This window comes from Castanea sativa, chromosome 11 (assembly GCF_040712315.1).
Source record: "Castanea sativa cultivar Marrone di Chiusa Pesio chromosome 11, ASM4071231v1".
NCBI lineage: Eukaryota > Viridiplantae > Streptophyta > Magnoliopsida > Fagales > Fagaceae > Castanea > Castanea sativa.
The window spans coordinates 49289726-49312685 of record NC_134023.1 but is presented as its reverse complement, the minus strand read 5'-3'; the positions used below and the strand labels follow the sequence as shown (position 1 = coordinate 49312685).

The window sequence follows — 22960 nt, the reverse complement described above, 5'->3', positions numbered from 1 at the left end:
ATTCTCAAAACCATTTCCTCATCTTGTAAAGGTGGATGCACTGAACTACTGCTAGCCATATTCTCAACTTCTTCTTCCATGGGATCTTCTTGATTCATGAAGAAATTCATAGCCACCTCTAGCCTATGCATCCTTGGGAATGTTCGTTTCCCACCTTTGATAACCAAGTCACCTTTGGCTACCCTTTCATGAAAAATATTCCTTAAGGCATAACAGTCCATGGTATGATGATCACACCTTCTGTGGTACCTATAGTAAAGTGGACCCCGCTTTTCTTCATCTGTGGGCTCACACTTGCGCTCAAGAAACACCACCACACCATCCTTTAACCAGGTTTCTAGGATGTTGTATAATTCTTCAATTGAAATAGTAAAAGGAGGAGGATTACTTCCTCTCTCCTACTTTTTACCCTTGGATGCCTTTTTGGACTCTTCCACCATAACAACTTCTACCTTCTCCTTCTATCCACCAAGGTTGCCTAGGTGCATTCGTAGTCTGTGAAGTCGAGCCCTTTGAATGCTTCCTTACATACATAATCGTCCTTCTCTTCTTGATGCTTCTACAACCCTTGTAAAGCTGGAACTCTGTAGATTCTTGAGATAGGGACGATATTCATATGACATAACAGAGATGCAAACATCTGTCAACCTTTCCTCCTTCATAGGGTCATAACATAGCAAAGATAGGTCTCTGAACCTACAAATGTACTCCAACAGTCCTTTAGACACCCTCTGCTTTTCTTGTTGTAGATTTGACAATGTGAGCTTCTCTTCCAAAGCAAAGAACTTTTTCATGACCTGTGTTGCCATATTGTTCGTAAAGGCACGACCTTTTAAATACTTGGAAAACTCCTTGAGCCTTAGCTCATGATCATAGGAATGAGCCCTTAATGCATCTACATACTGCTTGATGTGCTCCTTAGTGTTCCCTGTCATGCTATCATACATAGGAAAGATATAGGATAAGGCCTACTAGCCACTTCCTTGGGATAGGGAGACCTGATATCAATATAGACAGTACTTTCTTGGCTTCGAATAATATCCTCCCTAGTCAAATAGGGAGATTCCTAAGGACTTTCATCTTGTAGAGGTGCCCTATGGTCTAAGTGCAGATTCTAATTCTAAGGTGGAACAAGATTCGACCTTTCTGAATCCCTGTGAGGCCCTTTACCACTTTGTGGGACCTAAGGATGCTGGAGGTCCTCAATAGTTGCCACAATATTTCTATTTTTTGGCTGACCAACTTCATCAGAAGACTCCATGCCTTCGGTATGCATGGATATATGATCTACACTTGGCTCCACTTGCTGGTTTTCATTCGAACCAGCTGGTGCTCCTGTGCCTTTCTTCCTCAAAGGCATAAAGAAGATGAAAATAGTTGAAAATATGCGAATAAATAGAAAACCAACTCAAAAAGAAAATAACCAGAGATTTCCCCAATGCAATCACCAAAAATGTACGTGCAAGTTAGATTTGAACTTATATGAGAGATTAAATAAGCTATCTAACAATACATTTTGATGAAAAAGCTCATAAGTGACAAAAATGCAATCTTCGACATCATAATATCTAGAGAAAAAGAAAGTGTTTACAAGAATGTAAATTAGGCAATGGATGTACATGGAAAACCCTAACGAATGGATGAAAAACCACAGTTTGAGCAAGACAGAATCACTCTTGCTCTGTTTAGCTTATATTACATGGGGAATAAGGGTATCTCTTGTACAACTTTCTACCTTACTTCCTTATCAACTTTCTACTCTTTTCTCAAAAGATCTACTTAGGTTCTTGCCCTAATAGTCTAGTAGCATGTTCCTCTTATAGTCTGAGGAATATGGCTGAGTACAAAGATAGGTGTCAAGTCATCGTTTCCTTATTTTGAACCTTACTACAACTAAGGTACTATTTGGTGGCTAGAGGATAAAGAACACCAATATTAGGACTGTGGCATGTGGAACAATTCTTAAGCAAGGAGAGGGACATTAGAGGTGTTGAGGACGATACACGTGTCTCCAAAGTGGTCCAACATTCACTCAACCAATAAGGGGTGTTTCCATAGTATCTGACCTTAGGAGGTCACTATCTCCCTTTTTGTGAGTGCTTGAGTACTCACGCTAGATTCATATCTTACTTCTTTTTCAAGGTAGTCACACCGTTGGCACAAGCTAAGGATAATATCTTGCAGCCAACGTTTCCTCTCCCTTGCTCATCGTCACTCCACGTGTAAAGTACAGATCCAGCCACATCGACATTCTTCCATGCCTTGGTTGGTGTTCAGTACAATGTGTATAATATTTTTCATTGTAAAAAAAAATAAAAAAAGGTTGAAATCTAGATGAGTCTCAGATGGTTTAAGCAACTAAAACCATTTTCTTGTCTTTTTTAGTTTTAGAGGGTTGTTTAGGCTGCCAACAGATTGATAGCCAAATAATAATAATAAATAAATAAAATAAAAATAACTATGTTTAATAATTTAAGTTAACACCAATAGAACCACTACAATTGACTATTTCTGTGTGGAAACACAAGTTACATATTAGAATATATTAATAGCCAAATCTGAAAGAAAATTTGATTAAATTCTAAATTGGAGTCTAATTTTGCGCTATGTGTTTAATCTAATTTTAAATTTTTGCATCAAGTTAATTAGTAGGTACAAAAATCAAAGAGTCTAAATTCAATTAAATTCAAAACTTAATTTTAATTGGAGTTTAATTTTACACCATGTGTCCCATCTAATTTTAAATTTGTGTGACAAGTAAATTATTGAATGCAAAAATCAAAGAATCTAGATTTAAATAAATTCTAAACTATTATTATTATTATTATTATTATATAATTTACATATTTTAGAAATTCATGGCTTAAAAAATGTGTGAGTTGCAATTCTTACACGAAATTTAATTTGAACACACACACATACACAGATATATATATATTGATGTGGGTAAAACTATCATGACGGTTTGACTGGAATGATTGAATTAAGGTGAAGGGTAATGTGGTTTAAGAGAGGACGGATCGGAGGTAGACGGACGGAAAGAATTTATACATCGCTCTCCTGGCCCCCTCAAACCGCGCCATGAGATTAGGGCTGACGTGGCCTTGAGTGCGACTCACGCAAACGTGAATACGAAGAATTCTTGCGCTGCACGTTAGCCTTAATCAAAGGAACTTTATAAGGAAAGAGCTTGGTGATCAAGGAAGAAGGAGCCGACTCTACGCCTCTATAAATACATCCAAAATCCTCATGACTAAAGGTACGCACATTGGACTCAACTCTAGCACTTTAGGGTTGAGAAGAAATTCTAACTTGACCTTCGGAGGGTTTTTGGCCGGCACCACACCGGTGCTCTCTATTAGGTCTCTTTGTTTTCTTTTTGCAGGTTTGATTCGAGTTGGAGAGTGCTTGCAACTTATTGGTGATATTCTCAACATCATCAGTTGGCGCCGTCTGTGGGAAGCTCGTGAGTGAAAGGAAAACTGATTCAGCCTTTGCTCTATTCCAAAGACGAAAAGTTGCATGGTACTCACCAGATCAATGGCGACAGTCAACAATCAGGGCGAAGAACCGCACGCTACAGCGCTAGAAAGACAAGTTCAGACGCTTGCTGCTGCCGTCGAGCGCCTCACTAAGCAGAATAACGACTTGGAGGAGCAACTACGGCAGATGACCGCGCGCCAAAGTGAACCACAGGAGGACCAGGAAGTCGCGAGCCCGGAGGGGAGGGATCGCGTCAGGCCTGAAGGTAGCACCGCACCGACCAGACAGGAACGGCAGGAGACAAACCCGCCGTCTGCTTTGGACTCCATGCAACCTCATATCACCGCTGAAATGCAGGAGATGAGGGAACGCATGGATGCGATGATGAACGCCCTTAAGGGCCGGGTATCCAGCAACCTGGACGACCTAGTCCACAGAACGGATTCGCCCTTCACGGCTTTGGTGAACACGTGCCCCGTTCCTCCGAAATTTCGTATGCCCCATGTTGAAAACTACGACGGATCTAAAGACCCGGTGGATCACTTGGAGTCCTTCCGAACCCTAATGCATCTTCAGGGTGTACCGGATGAGATAATGTGCAGGGCTTTTCTCACTACTTTGAAAGGACCTGCAAGGGATTGGTACAGAAGGCTGACGCCAAATTCCATTGGCACTTTCAAGGAGCTAGGCGCACAGTTCGTGTCACACTTTATTGGAAGCCATCGTCATAAGAAGTCTGTTGCATGTATACTGGGTATAAAGCAACGAGAAGACGAGACACTAAGGTCCTATATAGCCCGCTTCAATAAGGAGTCCCTCTTGATAGACGACGCAGATGACAAGATATTGGTGGCAGCGTTCACGAACGGGCTACGAGAGGGTAATTTCTTGTTTTCACTATGTAAAAATGACCCAAAAACTATGTCCGATGTATACTACAGGGCGACAAAGTATATGAATGCAGAGGACGCCCTGCTAGCCAGGGACGACTATAAACCCAGAAAAAGGGAAAGACAGGAGGATACGAAACCAGATAATGGACGAAAAGCGGCAAGAACCAGGGATCGACGGGAAGATCGACGGGAAGATCGGAGATCCAAACCACCTTCGGGGAGGTTTACGAGTTTCACCCCCCTCACCGCCCCGATTGACCAGGTGTTAATGCAAATCAAAGATGAAGGAACCCTGACGTTCCCGGGCAAATTGAAGGGTGATCCGAACAAAAGGCCACGAGATAGATACTGCCGCTTTCATCGTGACCACGACCATGATACGACGGACTGTTACGACCTGAAGCAACAGATCGAAGCCCTCATCAGGCAAGGAAGGTTGCAGAGGTTCGTGAGGAAAGAAAGAACGGATCAGCCCTAGGAGCAGGGTCAAAGACGGGAAAACGAGCGTCCCAGACCACCAGTCGTGGACATACGGATGATAATGGGGGGCAGTACACCAACGGGGTCGTCTAAAAAAGCCAGAAAGACCTATTTACGGGCCGTACAAAATGTCCAGTCAACGGGCTCTTCACTTGAAAGAATACGGCGGAACAGCTCCAGCATCGAGTTTTCTGAAGAAGAGGCCCGACGCCTTCACCACCCTCATGACGGCGCGCTTGTGGTTAGTATACAGGTCGGCGACTTCAACGTCCACCGAGTTCTAGTGGACAACGGGAGCTCGGCGGACATCCTTTACTACCCCGCGTTCCAGCAGATGGGGATTGCAAAAGAGCGACTGGTCCCGGCATGCACACCCCTCGTCGGCTTCGGGGGAACCCGGGTCCATCCTTTAGGATCCGTCACCTTGGCAGTGACGGTAGGAGACTACCCGCAGCAAGTAACCAAGAATGTTTCCTTCCTAGTGGTTGATTGCTCCTCAGCGTATAATGCCATACTCGGGCGACCCACTCTCAAAGCATGGAAGGCCGTCACTTCTACCTACCATTTGATGATCAAGTTCCCCACCGAGCATGGAGTTGGAGAACTGCGCGGAAATCAGGTGGCCGTACGGGAATGTTACGTGGCCATGATGGAGATGGATGACCATGTACAGGCAATGAACATCGAGGAGCAGAGAACAGCGGCAGAACCCGTGGAGAGATTGGAGGAGGTGCAACTGGACGATTCAAGGATCGATCGGACCACCAGGATAGGAACCTCGATAGACCAAACGGTTCGACATGCGCTTCTGCTATTCCTCAGAGAGAACCAAGACGTATTCGCGTGGAGCCATGAGGACATGCCAGGAATAGATCCGGCAGTCATTGTCCACAAGTTGAACGTGTCGCCTTCGTTCTCTCTAGTTCGACAAAAGAAGCGCGTATTCGCCCCCGAACGGGATCGTGCAGCGGCAGAGGAAGTGCAAAAGCTACGGGAAGCAAACTTCATACGGGAGGTATACTACCCTGACTGGCTGGCAAACGTGGTGATGGTTAAAAAGTCAAATGGAAAGTGGAGAATGTGCGTCGACTTCACGGACCTGAATAGAGCGTGCCCTAAAGACAGTTACCCGCTCCCACGCATTGACGCCTTAGTGGACTCCACCGCTAGACATGAGTTGTTGAGCTTCATGGACGCCTTCTCAGGGTACAACCAGATCAAGCTGGAGGACACGGATCAAGAGAAAACGTCGTTTGTGACAAGCCAAGGGCTTTTCTGCTACAAAGTGATGCCGTTCGGACTGAAGAATGCAGGGGCCACGTACCAGCGATTGATGAACAAAATGTTCGCGCACCAGATTGGCCGGAACGTCCAGGTCTATGTAGATGACATGTTGGTGAAGAGTGTAAAGGTGTCGGATCATCTGAGGGATCTACAGGAGACTTTCAACACTCTTCGAACGTACAAAATGAAACTGAACCCAAGCAAGTGCGCATTCGGAGTGACCGCTGGAAAGTTCCTAGGCTTCATGGTGTCCCAGCGGGGCATAGAAGTCAACCCCGAGAAAGTGGAAGCAATTATGGGGCTGTCTCCCCCAAGAACGGTGAAGGAAGTGCAAAGTTTGACAGGGAAGATTGCAGCTCTGAACAGGTTTGTATCAAGGGCAACGGACAAATGTCTGCCTTTCTTCAAAACACTAAGAAGATCTTTCGAATGGACGGACGAATGCCAAAAGGCATTTGAGGAGTTAAAAGCGTATCTCTCCGCACCGCCACTGCTTAGTCCGTCCACACCAGGGGAGGAGTTATTCCTGTACCTTGCCGTCTTGCCAGCAGCCGTAAGTGCGGCTCTCATTAGGGAGGAAGGAAAGATGCAGAAGCCCGTGTACTTTGTGAACCAAGCGCTAAGGGGTGCGGAGGAGAGATATCCACGGATGGAGAAAATTGCCTTCGCCCTCCTAACCGCGGCACGAAAGCTGAAGCCGTATTTTCAAGCACATCCCATAATAGTCCTGACGGACCAGCCCCTGCGAAGAGCGATGAATAATCCTGAAACTTCTGGGCGGATGGCTTTATGGGCGATTGAGTTGAGTGAGTATGATATCCGATACCAGCCACGAACAGCAATGAAAGGGCAAATATTGGCAGACTTCATCGCAGAATTCACTACGACTGAGGAGCAGGGGGCAGAAGAGACGCCCACATGGAGAATTCACATAGACGGGTCCTCCAATAAGCATGCGGGAGGAGTCGGAGTTGTACTCCACACACCGGAAGGAGACAAGATCGAATGTATGATCCGTCTGGAGTTCCCCACTACGAACAACGAAGCAGAGTATGAGGCCCTGGTGGCGGGATTGGAACTTGCAATAGCAGCTGGGGCAAGGAAGGCAGCAGTCTACTCCGACTCTCAAGTCATAGCCAGCCAAGTCAATGGGAACTATGATTGCAGGAATGAACGAATGAGGAGGTACCTCGAAAAAGTGAAGAAACTAGCGAGTAACCTCCAATTCACGATAGCTCAGGTCCCAAGAGAAGAGAATCAAGAAGCGGACCGACTCGCCAAGGCTGCTTCGGCCGAACCCATGACCGCTCCAGAACAGGTATTATCCTTTGTCCAATATTCATCGCTACTAGATAACGTGCGGGTACATGAATTGAGCACTCAGGACGATTGGACGGCTCCGATCGTCGCTTACCTCAAGGACGGGAAGCTGCCAGGCAGCAGGCAAGACGCAAGAAAGTTGAAGGTTAAGGCTGCCCGATTCATACTGATTAAAGGCATCCTCTACAAAAGGGGATTCTCCCGACCGTATCTAAGGTGCCTCGGCCATGCCGAAGCCGACTACGTGATGAGGGAAGTTCACGAGGGAATTTGTGGAAACCACTCGGGATCAAGGTCTCTGGTGCACAAGCTACTCCGAGCGGGGTACTACTGGCCGACAATGCAAAAGGATGCCCATACGTACGTCAGAGCCTGTGACAAGTGTCAACGGTTTGGCAACCTCATTAGACAGCCGACGGAGGAACTCACACCCATGACGGCCCCATGGCCATTTGCACAATGGGGGTTAGATATCATGGGCCCATTTCCAATAGCGGCAAGACAACTGAAGTTCCTGGTGGTTGGCATCGACTACTTCACCAAGTGGGTGGAAGCCGAAGCCCTTGCAACTATCACGGAGAAAAACATTCACAGCTTTGTATGGAGAAGCATTATTTGCCGATATGGGATCCCGAGAGTGCTCGTTTCTGACAATGGGAAGCAATTCGACAACGATGCATTCCGAGACTTCTGCTCTCAGCTGGGTATCAAGAACCACTATTCGTCGCCCGCACATCCACAGGCCAACGGACAAGTCGAAGTCACGAACCGGTCCTTGCTAAGAATTATCAAGACCCGACTCGAGGGAGCAAAAGGCATATGGCCAGATGAACTACCGAGTGTGCTGTGGGCATACAGAACAACTGCAAGGACGCCGACAGGAGAGACGCTGTTTCGATTGGCGTTTGGTGCTGAAGCCCTCATACCGGCAGAAGTGGGGTTGACGAGCTACCGTGTGGAAAGCTATGACGAGAACAAGAACGTTGACGCATTGCGTATGGAGCTTGATCTTGTCGATGAAGTGAGGGCAGCAGCAGAACAGAGACTGGCACGGTACCAAGACATGATGGCGAAACACTACAACTCCAAGGTCCGGCACCGAGACTTCAAGGTCGGAGATCTGGTGTTACGAAGAGTGCTTGGCGCTACGAAGGATGCATCCCTAGGAAAGCTGGGTCCTAACTGGGAAGGCCCGTACAGAATCATCTCATGGCACAGGAAAGGAACGTACTACCTAGAGACGTTAGACGGAAGGAAGTTGGGCCATCCCTGGAACACGGAGCACCTGAAGAAGTACTACCAATAGTACAGCAATCAGAAGACGATATCTACTGCCTAATTTTTTTTGGTTTTTGTTTAATTTTTAAACAGTCATAGCTTTTACTTTTCTACTTATGTTTTCTTTTCAATTGACAATCTGGTTTGTTAAACTTATGAGAGGAATTTTTATTTAGAAAAATACGGAATGCATGCTGTTGAAAAACCTACAAAGTGGACGGAACATCCAAAAGATGAACACACTACAAGTCCACAAAATGGACGGATCATCCAAAGGATGAACACACTACAAGTCCACAAAGTGGACGGAGCATCCAAAGGATGAACACACTACAAGTCCACAAAGTGGACGGATCATCCAAAGGATGAACACACTACAAGTCCACAAAGTGGACGGAACATCCAAAGGATGAACACACTACAAATCCACAAAGTGGACGGATCATCCAAAGGATGAACACACTACAAGTCCACAAAGTGGACGGAACATCCAAAGGATGAACACACTACAAGTCCACAAAAGGGACGGATCATCCAAAGGATGAACACACTACAAATCCACAAAGTGGACGGATCATCCAAAGGATGAACACACTGCAAGTCCACAAAGTGGACGGATCATTCAAAGAATAACCAACATGCAAGTCCACAAAGTGGACGGACCATCCAAGATATGAACACACTGTAAGTCCACAAAGTGGACGGATAACGAAAAGATAAAAATCCACAACGAGGACGGGTTTTTCAGAAGGACAAAAACCATCTGTGGACAGATCCACTGAAGAGCTGAAAAGCGTAATCAAAATGAACGGATAGTCCAAGACGTGTTGAAGATATCAAGCAAAGCATAAAATGACGGATCAAAGTATTAACTGATTATCAAAGAACTACAAATGATACCGAGCAGTTCGACAAAAAGGAGTCCAAAAAAGTTTAACAGAATACAGAAAATGAACTTGTTCCTTATAGCTACAAATTAAACTAGTCTTTAACAATGACGGGTTCCTCAGGAACTTCAGGCGACGGCTGTACAGGTTCGGTGACGGTCTTTTCCTCTGTTGCCTTAACAAGCCCGTCGTCATTCGGAACCTCGCCGAAGAGTTCCTCAGTCCCTTCGGAGTCGACGGTGTGAGCAGGAGTTCGGGCCTCAGCGTCTATGGTTATATGAGCTAGGTCCAAATCAGGGAACGATGCCTTAACCTGACGGAGACAATCATCGAACCCGTCGTTGAAGGAGGAACCTAGCTCCGTCAGAAGTGCGTCGGAGTCTCGATATTCATGGACGGCGTCAATTTTCGCCTGCTGAATGTCGTCGTCATGAGATTTCACTTTCCTCCTTAGCAGCTCCACCTCCTTCTCTAAATTTTCGCGAGCCTGCTCGGAGAGCGTCAGCTTCTTCTCATGACGGACCCGCCACAACTTCAACTCGCCCAGCTCTTCCGCCGTCGCCTTTGCCTTAGCGCGAACTCGCTCAAGGGCTCTTTCCTGAGCAAGGCAACGGTCTGACAAGCCCTTGGCCATTAACACACCCTATGATGGGTCGACCAGAAATCAGCTCATGATGGCAAAGAATTAAACAAAGTTAAGGGCTTATGACGGAGGCTAACCTGGGCTAAGCTATACAGACAAGAGTCCCCCATGGTCTCGGTGGCATGGTTCCCCAAGTCCTCATAATCGTCATCGCTGATGATGGAACCTATACGACGGAGAGCGTATTGGGGGTCTTCACGAAGCAGGACGGGGGGTTTCTCCTTCGCGGAGTCAGGGTTGGTCATGAAACCCTTCCCCTTGCCGATTCCAAGCTTAGTGGCCGGTTTCGCCGTGCCGGACCCCTGAGCGGCAGGTAAACCCGTCACAAGCTTTTGTTTCTTCGAATGACGGTCCAACCTCTCGACGAATGGCCTTTTGAGTGCCGGCTGTGACGGATCTGTCTTTGGAGCATCGCTCACCTTCTTCTTCTTAGCTGCTTGTTTAATGAGCGCCCGTCGCCTAGCGTCGTCCATTTCTGCAAAGGAAGACGGTTAATAAAAAGCAACATAAGGACAGATTATTGACGGAAGGATTCCAGCACTTACGTTTGCGTACACCTGTATCGTATCTTCTGGCGACGGGTGTGGGTTCGGGACCTTCACAGTACCAATGCAACGTGTCCAAGGTGACGAGCTTCGACCAGGTCCGTTCAGACAACTTCGTCTTCTGGAAAATTTTCTCCAAGAAACCAAACTGTTCGGTCGAGATAGGTGGACGGTCCCTTGCTAAAAAAAAAAAAAAAAAAAGGGTAAGAGAAAATTCATGAAATAAATGACGGTTAATGAATAGACGGGCTCGTACCGGACGGGGGCATTATACCCCAGGTTTTATCAACCGGCATGTAGTCGTCGTCGCCTGGACGACACATCCAGTTATCCCCTCGGAGGAAGAAGTAACGACCCTTCCAATTACGGTTGGAATCTGGGGTCTCGGATACTAGCCTGAGTACCGGACTCCTTGGTACAAAGCTGTACATCCCTTTGGACTTTGTGATTTCAGACGGACGGTAACAATGAAAAAATTCTTCCACTGTTAACCGTCTGGCACCGTCAGACATGACGCCATACAGTACCTCGACGCTAAGGAAAACCCTCCATGCGTTCGGAGATATCTGGGTGACGGCTAGACCTAGGTACTGGAGGAGGCGACGGTGCAATGCACTTAAGGGGAATCGGAGCCCCGCTTTTAGCATTTGCTCGTAGACACCGACGTCTTCGAGGCCGCGGTAATAACACTTTTCTGATTTGAACGGTAGACGGATGGATATGGTGTCGGGTATTTGATACTTTTGCCTCAGCGTATTGAAGTGCGCTGGCTTAATAGTTGACACGAAGTCATTCACCGTCCACAAAGGCAGCAGAACGAACTCCCTGAAGCCGTCAGGTCCAATGACGGATTGAATAGGAGGGTCGACACCGTCTAAGTTATCGGACGAATCATACTCTGACCCATTTCCATCCTGCCCTTCGTCTTCCTCATGGGAAGGAGAGCTTGATGACGGTTCCCTCCCCTCGCTGGAGGTGTCCTGGTCTGTTTGACCTGACGGAAACACCTCTTCGTAACCCGCTCCCTCGCGGGCACAAGACTGACTACTCGACGCCTCACTAGACATCTGACACCTACATACGACGGGTAAAGGAAACCTAAGGCTCTAGATTTATACCGGCGACGGGACTAACAAGAAAAATAAGGAATGAAACGCCGTATAACTAGCTTACAAGCAGACGGTGAGAAAAACTTACAAGTAGACGGCGAGACGCGCACGACGGAGAAAGTTATCACCACATTGTGTCTCGGCCTCCAAAGAAGACGGTTGCTCGCTGAGAAGAGGTGACGGTTGCGCTCTGATCAGAAAGTTCTCTAAAAAGTGTAAAAATGAATACGATGGGTGATATATATATAGGGGGAACGGCGCGATAAACGAAGCGACGCCTCGATTCCAGCGAACGACCAGTGAAATCTCCCCACGTGTCCCTGAGCATTTATGACAGCTTCCAGCCTGTCCGTCAGAAAATATAACTGTCATTCCGAGATACCGCTTCGTAAAGATGACGGTATCACGGAATGAGGGGGCATCTGATGTGGGTAAAACTATCATGACGGTTTGACTGGAATGATTGAATTAAGGTGACGGGTAATGTGGTTTAAGAGAGGACGGATCGGAGGTAGACGGACGGAAAGAATTTATACATCGCTCTCCTGGCCCCCTCAAACCGCGCCATGAGATTAGGGCTGACGTGGCCTTGAGTGCGACTCACGCAAACGTGAATACGAAGAATTCTTGCGCTGCACGTTAGCCTTAATCAAAGGAACTTTATAAGGAAAGAGCTTGGTGATCAAGGAAGAAGGAGCCGACTCTACGCCTCTATAAATACATCCAAAATCCTCATGACTAAAGGTACGCACATTGGACTCAACTCTAGCACTTTAGGGTTGAGAAGAAATTCTAACTTGACCTTCGGAGGGTTTTTGGCCGGCACCACACCGGTGCTCTCTATTAGGTCTCTTTGTTTTCTTTTTGCAGGTTTGATTCGAGTTGGAGAGTGCTTGCAACTTATTGGTGATATTCTCAACATCATCATATATATATATATATATATATATATATATATATATATATATATATATATATATATATATATGTTTTCGTAATTATTTTTAAATTTACTCGGGCGTATGCCCGAGGTCATACATCAGTTAAAATATAAAATGGAGGCATGCTATTGAGATTGATAGGGGTTATCTATTTTTATATAAAACTAGATGGCTTAGTAAAATTTAGAACAGTGCAATGAAACATAAAGCTCTTTTGTGAATGATAACTACGTGAAAAGTCTAAACTCTTTAAGTTCGAAATTTTTTATTACAAAAAAAATAATGCTATTTTTTAATTCCAAATATTATCACTTTTTTTCAAATATGGATTTTTAAATCACTGAAATAACTGAAGATTGAAAATTGTCTATATTATGTTTTATAGATTTATTATGGTTTCAAATGTTAAATAATCCCACTATAATATATGGAGATATAGACATATCATAGTTTATACCCCTGTTATATATACTATGATCCCTAACCCCTGAACAAGCTTGATGACTTTAATTAAATTTTTCTTTAATGAATAAAGATAAAATTATATATATATATATATATATATATAAATATATATACACATAAAATTTATGTACTTTATAACACAGACGTGAATAAAAAATATATAGTTTTTGGAAAGATATAAACACAAAAATGACCTTCATTTTTTGTGATAAATAGAAGCATATATTTCTTACTTTATACTTAAAACTCTATCATATAATTCCTATTAGAGATGGCAAAGATACTTAACGGATTAAATTATGCCAACAGTTTACATATATTAGTAAGAACACTAAGGCCATATATATTAATCTTAATGAGATAATGTCCAGTCATAGTTTGGATATAAATATGTAAGGGTACAAAATCTGGCAACCCAAGTCCACTTAGAATAGTAAAATGGGTATTACCTGATTAGGCTCAAACCAATAAATATTTGTAAAGAAAGTAGGATGAAACATGTTGGGTTTCGCTTGAGGATATAGATAAAGAAGGAATAAGTGAAAATCAAAACTAAGTATATTCATAGTTCTTCACAAGCTTGCCCGATGATAGTCTTCTAGTGCAAGTGTGTATACTGTTCTCTCTCTTTTCTCTCAATCAATGTTTTAGCTCTAATCTTTTTCCCATAATTTTTCTAGATCCCCTTTCTCTGGAAGTTATTTTCCTTTATATACTCTCAAGCTCCTTGCATCCTAGCCCTCCACCTACAATCCTTTAAACTCTCATTAGAGCATTTGTCTCATTAGACTTCTGGTGAATGTGGTAAGAGCTGCTTAGCTGTGGATTTGCTGTTCAAGTCATTTTCTCATCAATTCAGCTGAGAAAGCTGTTGCCAGCCATTTAATGCGGAGGTGGAAGGTGAAACTTCACAGGGAACTTCTCAAAAATATATTGTTTCTCCCCTGAAACTCCCCTCTCACCTCTCATACATATAGAAGACGTTTTGACTCTTCCCATCCTCTCCTCGAGCAACCTCATTCCTCAGGTTACAAGTGCTTCTATATGAGGAACGACTGAAGGCTACAGTCGTGCTATCCTTCCTCAGTCTGCAGGCACTCACAAAATATATATAAAGACACAGTAATGCTATAAGAAAACAAGAATAAGTAAAACGAATAGGAAGAGACTTTTTTTTTTTTTTTTGAGAATCGGAAGAGACTTTTACAAGAGCCAAGAAGTCAAGAACCAAGAGTGCAATTGAGAAAGCCAACTTCAAGGAATATTTCTCCATGTCTTTTGGCTTTGTGTTTATTGTTGGTGCGATTGTTTTATGTTGCTTTCTTTTGCACCTTTACTGCTTGAGCCCTTCCACGTATATATAAGTGAAGCTTTTGGCGAAATTTACTGCACGTTACGGTACTTAATTAATAAATGTGTTGGATCATAAATTTTAATTTTGGATACTGTAATAAATGTGTTCGATCATAAATTGTAATATTAAAATAATATTTTTTGCAAATTAATTAATAATATAGTTAGATGATTTTCTTTTCCAATAATTCGTAAATTAGATGAAAAATTAATGGGTAAACTACGTATTTGGTCCCTATTCTATACACCATATTTCAATTTGATCCCTAACATTTTAATTGTGTCAATTTGGTCCCTAACCTTTCTTTACCGTGTCAATTTAATCCTTACAGTTATTTTTTGGATGAAAATTAATGACATGTCTAATGGCCAAAATAAAAAATTAGCTTCTGTTGATGTGATAATAAACTAAAATTTTATTTTGGCTATTTGCTATGTAAACAATTTTCATCTAATATATAATGGCAAAGGCTAAATTGACACAACATTAAAAGGTTAAGGACCAAATTGACACAATTGAAAGGTTAAAGACCAAATTGAAATATGGTATAAAAGCTAGGGACTAAATATGTAGTTTACCCAAAATTAATTTTTAAAGGTTGTTATTACATTTCTATGTGTACTGCAGTACTACTTGACTAATTGTGTTTCTAAATGGAAACCTTTTAGTCTCTGTTAGTATTTTCCATATAATAGTTTGGTAAATTAGGGAAGCTAATCCCTTTGAATTCGATATGTGTAAGGAAATCAAATTAGCTTTGATTGGTGGGGTTAATTGCATGTTTCCTAATTCAAGTTTAATACAGATTTTAGTGTATTAAACTTGGGTCATCAATGCCAAGAAATTTCTTTTTAAGGTGCAAATTCAAATTTGAATTGAAAAAAAAAAAAGGATTCTCAACAAAAAAAAAAAAAAAAATATATATATATATATATATATATATATATATATGGAAAGCATAAAAGATTTTTGGGTCTTAAATTATGAGATTTGGTCAAGGTTTAGAATTGAAAAACGAAATAAGAGGGAAATCTATAATATGATTTTTTTTTTTTAATAAAAGGAAAATATCATGTTCCTTGTTTATAATTTCTAGCTAGGAGAGAACAAAATAATTTTATTGAGATATATATATACCATGAATAAGAGCAGTCAACTCACAAGTACAATCAGTCTTCATCGGGATAATCTTTTTTGATTGCTTCAGTAGATTGCCGCAACCTAATTGAGGAGCTCACAACATAAAATTCGTTTACATTGCCGTACAGTGCTTGGCATGACTTTACCCCCCCCCCCCCCCCTTCTTTTTTAACATATTCGTAAAAAATCAAAATAAAATTTTTATAAAAAAAAATAGAAGAAAAAATTAAATTAAATTCCAGGTCGGGCAGGTTGGGTGAGATCCAAAACCAACCCAAAAGGCCTGAGCTTTGAACCAGAACCCAAACCTGACCCGAACATTCTATGTTAATAATATTATAGAATACATCGACTTATTATAAAAAATAAATAAATATGGTTTGCTTTGGTTCTTTTTTTTTTTCTTTTTTTTTTCTTTTTTTGAAGTAATCCATAAAAGAAAAATATAGGGCGTGGACAATTGGACATATCCTTGAAATTTTTATTTTTTCAAACCTCTATTCATGAATGGATTTAAGCCCCACCCAAAATTATAAAAAAATTATTAGGTACTCTTAGAGTACTATAAATGCTTACTCCCTAATCTCACATAAATAGTGGGTCCTACTAATTAAATTTATGGTGGGACCCACCATTCATATGAGAGGAAGAAACACGCATTTATGGTATTCTGAGAGCACATAGTAATTTCCCAAACAATATATATACGCATAAAGTAAACCCAACAATATATTCTAAAAGTGAGTACAATGGAATATTGGATTTAAAAATTTATTAAATAGTGTAATATGGTAAAAGAATTATAGTAGAGACCAATTGAAGTCTAACCTATACATTCACACTCAATAGGGACTAGATAGATAATGCTTCTTTTTACTTTTTCTTTTTTTCCCCTTAATACTGTAGATAGAGTGTATTAAATTAATCATTCATAATATATAAATACAGTATGCGCTTCTAAAATAACCATGGTAAATTTTGAAGTATCTTAACATTGACATCTATACAAATGCGACAATCATACTTCTCTAGTCTTCCCAAGTGCAATTCCGAGATAAATATCGAGAACTACTTTGCAGTAGACATAACCATAATTTCTGCTTCTACAATCACGGTATCTTCAACAAGAAACCCCTTGGATCCATCTTCAAGATCTTTTCGAAGCAAAAGTTGGGAAAAACCCCGGTCGATAAATGAGGCAGAGAACCAGTGTTTAACTGTATGAAATTTGTTAAAAAAACGCTTAAACTTGGGGAAAGCAAATAAAAGAGAACATAAAGCATATATGGTACACACGCAGTGACAACTCCCCCCCTCTCCCCAAGAGAAAGAAGAAGAAGATAAAAATATAAAAATAATTCATTTACTTTTTTCTTCTGCATGTTTATTGTTAATTTGGTCCCTTATCCGCAGCTTGAATTCTGCAAAAATTTTGAGGTCTGGTGTAACACAATCAATTGAGCAGAGGAAGATGGAAATGGCTTTGTTTGCTCCCTCTTGAATTCCCTTGGGATAAACCAGTAATTTCCTAGATTCAATCAAAAGAGTTAGAAATAATATTTGATAAATTTAGCAATGGTAGCTTTCGTTTTCATGACAATAAAAGTGCAGTAAGTTTTCAGGTAATATTGATAAAGTCTCTTATCGTTGAATAAAAAATTAAGAGCTCAAACCCTCGTACACCAAATTGATGTCTTAATCTGATGGTTAAGAGTAATTATCGGGAATGAATACTATGGTATAAAAATATAAAATAAATAAACAATACCATTTTGAATCTCCAACAATGTATATGCGAGAAGAAATGGGTGCTTTATCTTGCTGTGTAGAAAAGTTTTCAATCTTCCAAGTCATAATTCGGTTAGAAGGTTCTTTTATCATGAACAGAGAGTCTCGTTTGGCACTACGTTCATGAACAAAAACCTCAGTACCAAATACGCAACAATCGTTGACAAGGTATCCATTAGGAAGAAAGTTGAAAGAATCAAGAGGGAGAAATTTGTCAAAGCCCCATTCCATGTTAATTTCATGGAATCTTCTAATTGTCCCTTCAGCATCTACAAGATATATAGCAAACTATAAGCCTATTAATAAGCAAAACAAATTTCCCAACAATTTTCCCAGTTGTTGTGGTGTCCTTTTGTGATTGATGTACAATAAATGTGATGTTAATGGTGGTACATGTGTAAGTGATGTTATATAAATCACAAGTTATCACTTCAACAAATTATGAACGAAAATGATCACGAATACCCTAAGGGCATTAATTTAGGAACTATTTTAAAAATCATTTAATGATAAAATGATGAAGTAATTAATTTTTTCTGACAATTTTTTATATTTTCCATTAAAGTGGTGTTAAAAAAATTTCATTTATTAATAATTGCCCTAAAAACACTCGTTAACATGACACAATTAGGAAACTGGTTATAAAATTTATTATAACTGTAAAATTGTTTATAGGTTTTTGTTAATGGGTGTATTTGCGCATAGGTTAAGGAGAGAATTAATGGCCCCATTGCATTGGAAAGCAAAAAAATCAAATATACAAATGCTTTTTTAGCTAAATAATGCATGTGACTCTTCAAAAACAATTGATCAATTATAATAAAAAAAACTTATAATACCTTGACCTTGAGGGCTGAAGTTCATTAACATGACTCTTGTTTATCTTGAAAATAAAATTATAAAAATAGTAATATTGTTATGAGCAAGTTATGTGTGTGTGTATATATATATAAATCATGAACGACCAAACCTTGAACGGTCAAGAACTTGTCCCGTATCTGATCAAACACGAACAATTTGAAGGTGGCATAAACCTCCCAACCAAGAGAATACTTGTCTGCATCAACTATTGACAAATAAAGGGAGATGTGATCAGTCCCATTCATTTTCTTGTTTCCTTTTGGATAGAGAGACAACCTCCTGCAAAAGAAGGTTGGGTAGACGATGATGAGGCACACATTTTTATTTTAAATTTTTAATTGAACAAAAAATATTGAGAGTAAGCATTAGAGCCCACCATTTGTGCCCCCCAGCTTCAAAAACACCAGACTCGTATTTTTCCACCCCAGTCTCGCACAATAAAGAGTATGATTGTATTTTAAGTAAGAAATGAGTTGGACGAAAATGTCTTGCTGTTCTTGTGATTGCTGCAAAACATTAGGAATATTTAGATACAATTTAGAAAATATTGGGGAACAAAGTATCAAAAGAAAAATATTTATATATACAGGTGAAAAAGAAAGATTGAATGTTTAGTACTTTAGAATTATTAACAAAATATAACAAAAGTAGTGACTTCTAGTTAGTTTAATTGGTAAAATCTTTTGTTGTATCAGCCATAGGTTGAAGTTGACAATACTTTTTAAAGAGGTTGACATCTATATTATGATTGAAACATTTTATTTTAGGTATTTATTAACCTTTTTATTCTATTGCATGGAGGGATGCCATACGTGTGGGTTATTTGCCATTAATTTTTTTTTTCTCTTTTTGAATTAACTTAATTTTTGAGAGGGGGTTAAGTGTAACTTTTGGAAATCAAAACTTTTAATTTTAGTTATATATTCTTTAAGAAAAAAATACAGTTATTTTTTTTGCTAATAGATAAGGGGAAAAATCAAGGGTCTGGGGCATGGTCTAAGTATGGTTTCGTTGGCTCTCTTACTTCAATTCCCTCAACACCACCCCCCCCCCCCCCCCCCCAACACAAAAAAAAAAAAAAAGCCTTGAAAGCACAATGAATCCATCCAAATATGGTGATAAAACTAAAACTTTTCCCTATCACACTAGTGCACTAAACTTTTCCAGAGTCCTGTTTTAATCTGTTTAACAACTTTCCATTAGTTAAATTACCAATTGTCTCAAAAACTTAAGCTATCAGGAAATGGTGAATTTAATCACTTAACCATAAGTCTAATACTTCCCCTCACTTGTGGGCCTAAACTTCCCCTTAATAAGTGGGGGCCCAATAAGTGGGAATTTAACATTTTTAAATGAGAGGTAGAATAAAACCAGGTATCTCTTACTCTGATACCAAGCTAAATTACCGATTGTCTCAAAATTTTAAGCTATTAGAAAATGGTAAATTGAATCACTTAACCATAAGTCTAACACCACTAATAAACCCATCTTAACTTATACAAGTTTAGAGAAAATAATTTTAAAAAGTTAATGATATTGAGGGTTTAAGATATAGAAAACACAAACACTTCATTTGAGATGTTGTACTCATGTCGCATTGGTGTCGTACCTGTGTCATACTTGATATGTCATGTTATAATTTTTCAAAAATTATTCATATTATTGTGTCATACTTGTATCTGTACCCGTGTCTATGTCTGTGTTCATGCTTCCTAATAATTAAGATTGTTACAAATTAAAGGATATAGTTTCTTTTGTTTCAAATTAAATTCTGGACTTTATTTATATCAATTTGATTTTTGGGATGATTTGGGGTTTAAATTGATACCATTTTAAAAGTATAAGATTTGCATTTTATCTAATGAAATTAGTGTTTAATTTCTAACAATCTTAAACTTCAAGTCCAAAAGTTTTGAAATTATAAAGTTTAATTTAAAATCACCCCTAAAAAATAGGATATAATTAAAATGTTATTTGTCTAGAATTCTATTTCAAATTATTGTTTTCAAAAGGAAGTTTCGATTAAAAAAATATTATGTTAAAGAATAGCTGTGATGAGGCTTCCCTTAAAAAACAAAATGTTTATGTTAATGTATAAGTGTATAATAGGTTTGGTACTATATAAATATATATATATATATATATATATATATATATATATATATATATATATATATATATATATTCTTTCACTGTGATGTCTGCTGCAAAAGATTCAAGAAATAAGAGTTATATATTCTATTTGATTGTTCTCTTAGAAGAGGAGTTAGGAAATTCCAAAAAAAAAAAAACTCTACGAACTATGCATTTGTTTTATGGGTTTGGGATGAGTTTTGGAATTTTGGACTATTTTTCTTACCTTCGGACCTATCCTGTCAAAAGTTCCAAGCTGACATAGGCTAGAAAAGGAAAAAAAAATTAATTTGGATAGAAACCCCTCAAACTTTTCTTATATGTTTTTATTGAATGTGAATTTTGAAAATCTAACAGTTGAATTGCATATTTTTATTATATCATTCATACTTATAAAATTTCAAGAAAATCAATAATTAATAATTTTGTCAACAATCAAATGCTTAAATTTCAAGTTTTTGTGGTATAAAACTATGCAAAAAAAATAACATTTGATTTGAATATTTGATATGCATACTAAAAACATAAATAAAATACATTCTAAAGGTTAAATTTTTAAAATTCACATTTAATAAATAAAAAATAAGAAAAATTTGAAGGGCCTTTCTTCAAACTAGTTGAATATGGCTAGAAAGTAAAGGATATTAGAATACATATATCTATTTTTATGAACATTGAAATAGAATAAATAAGACACAAAATATCATTGTCAAAGAACCTTCAAGAACCAAGAGCCAAGAGGGAAAAAGAACATACCGAATTGGTCGCTGGACTCGGGTGCCATGACTTCAGAATTTGGTTTGTCTAAATCCTCTTTATTCAAAACCATTGATAGATTGCGTTATTTATAGAGGGGCATCAATATGCCAAAGCACTTTACACACGTAAACGTACGTGTGATTGTTTGGAAGGAAAGAATAGAGAAGGGATCAAGATGCAGGGAAAAAAGAAAGAAAGAAAGGATTTATGCTTATTTTGATGGGAGAGAAAGGATTGGATTTTCTTTAAGGATACATAAAAGAAACTATGATAAAACTTAGTATAGTCCTTGTTAGAATAATTACTGTTCGTTAATTCTCGTGTCAAATTTTCAATCGTAAATTTCCATGTATTCGAAATTCCTTTCGATTGTAATTACATTGAGTCAAAAAGGATCAAGTTAGATGAAGAGTACAACCTGCAAACAACGGGAATTTTGCTATCAGGAGAGCTTAATAGACTTTTAAATTTTGTTATCACAGAACCTTTTGATGGTGTTAAAAAGCAAGCTCTCTAAATAGAATGGGATTCTTCTTATTAAATTTAAAGAAAAATGAGAGAGTACAAAAATAAATATCTCCCACTCCGCTATACATACACCAACGTAGAGCATGGCAAAAGAGGAAACAGAAATGGCGCCAAAAATTCTAATAACTACTATCACTAATAAACCCGAACCAATTACATCAGGATACGTGGTCAAACTCTTTAACTATTTCTAGTATTAGCTTCTGCACGTGTTGATCTTGTGACTTCGTTAAGTTTAACCCTGTCGTTTGCCCATTATCATTAAACAACATTGCCGTTTCTTCTTTATTTCCTTTCCTTTTCCTTCAAAGCATCACGATTTGATCTCTTAACACTCCCCCTCAAGTCCTGAACCTCAAGTCCTGAACCTCAGGTTCTGAGACTTGCAATGATAAACGAGAACTTGAGGGCTTTAAAGGCTTTGGAACGAAAATATCTATTAAACCCAATTTCCCTACTAATCTTGTAAAAGCTGGAACTCCCAAAGCTTTGGTGAAAATATCTGCAACTTGTGAATTGCTGGCAACATGAAAGGTCTTGATATCACCCTCTAAAATTTTATCTTTCACTAGATGACAATCCACCTCAATGTGCTTAGTTCTTTGTGAAAGACAGGGATTGTTGCAATGTGTAGAGCAATATGGTTGTCACAAAAGAGTATAGTAGTTTTAGGATGATCAATCTTCAAATCTTTGATCAATTGCAGTACCCAAGTTATTTCACATGCCACAGTAGCCATTGCCCTGTATTCTGCCTTAGATGATGATCTAGACACTACTCCTTGCTTATTTGATCTACATGACACCAAAGAATCACCCAAAAACACACTATAATCTGTCAATGATCTTCTTGTTAGTTTATTTAGACTCCTGAAAACTTAGATTGTTTAACCTAATTAATTAACCAAATTGTTACTTAGGTTTATTACGCAAATCTAGGTTAAACACAAACAATTATATCACATATAGTAGAATAATAAAGAAGACATGCGATATGATGACCTAGGAAAACCAATGAAATCGTCCAGTTTTAAGGTAAAAAACCTGAGGAGAATTTAACCTAAACAATC

At 39.6% G+C, this 22960-nt stretch overlaps 1 protein-coding gene across 1 annotated transcript; it reads right to left on the bottom strand.

The window, feature by feature from the left end:
- Positions 1 to 16577: 16577 nt before the first annotated feature.
- Positions 16578 to 21415, bottom strand: LOC142617909 (MATH domain and coiled-coil domain-containing protein At3g58370-like). The gene is made up of 6 exons (XM_075790881.1): positions 21361 to 21415; positions 18848 to 18977; positions 18581 to 18750; positions 17591 to 17879; positions 17190 to 17350; positions 16578 to 17039 (listed from the first exon to the last, which is right to left on the bottom strand). Exons 1-6 carry the CDS (start codon positions 21386 to 21388, stop codon positions 16891 to 16893), a joined length of 927 nt encoding a protein of 308 aa, XP_075646996.1. The 5' UTR covers positions 21389 to 21415; the 3' UTR covers positions 16578 to 16890.
- Positions 21416 to 22960: the final 1545 nt, after the last annotated feature.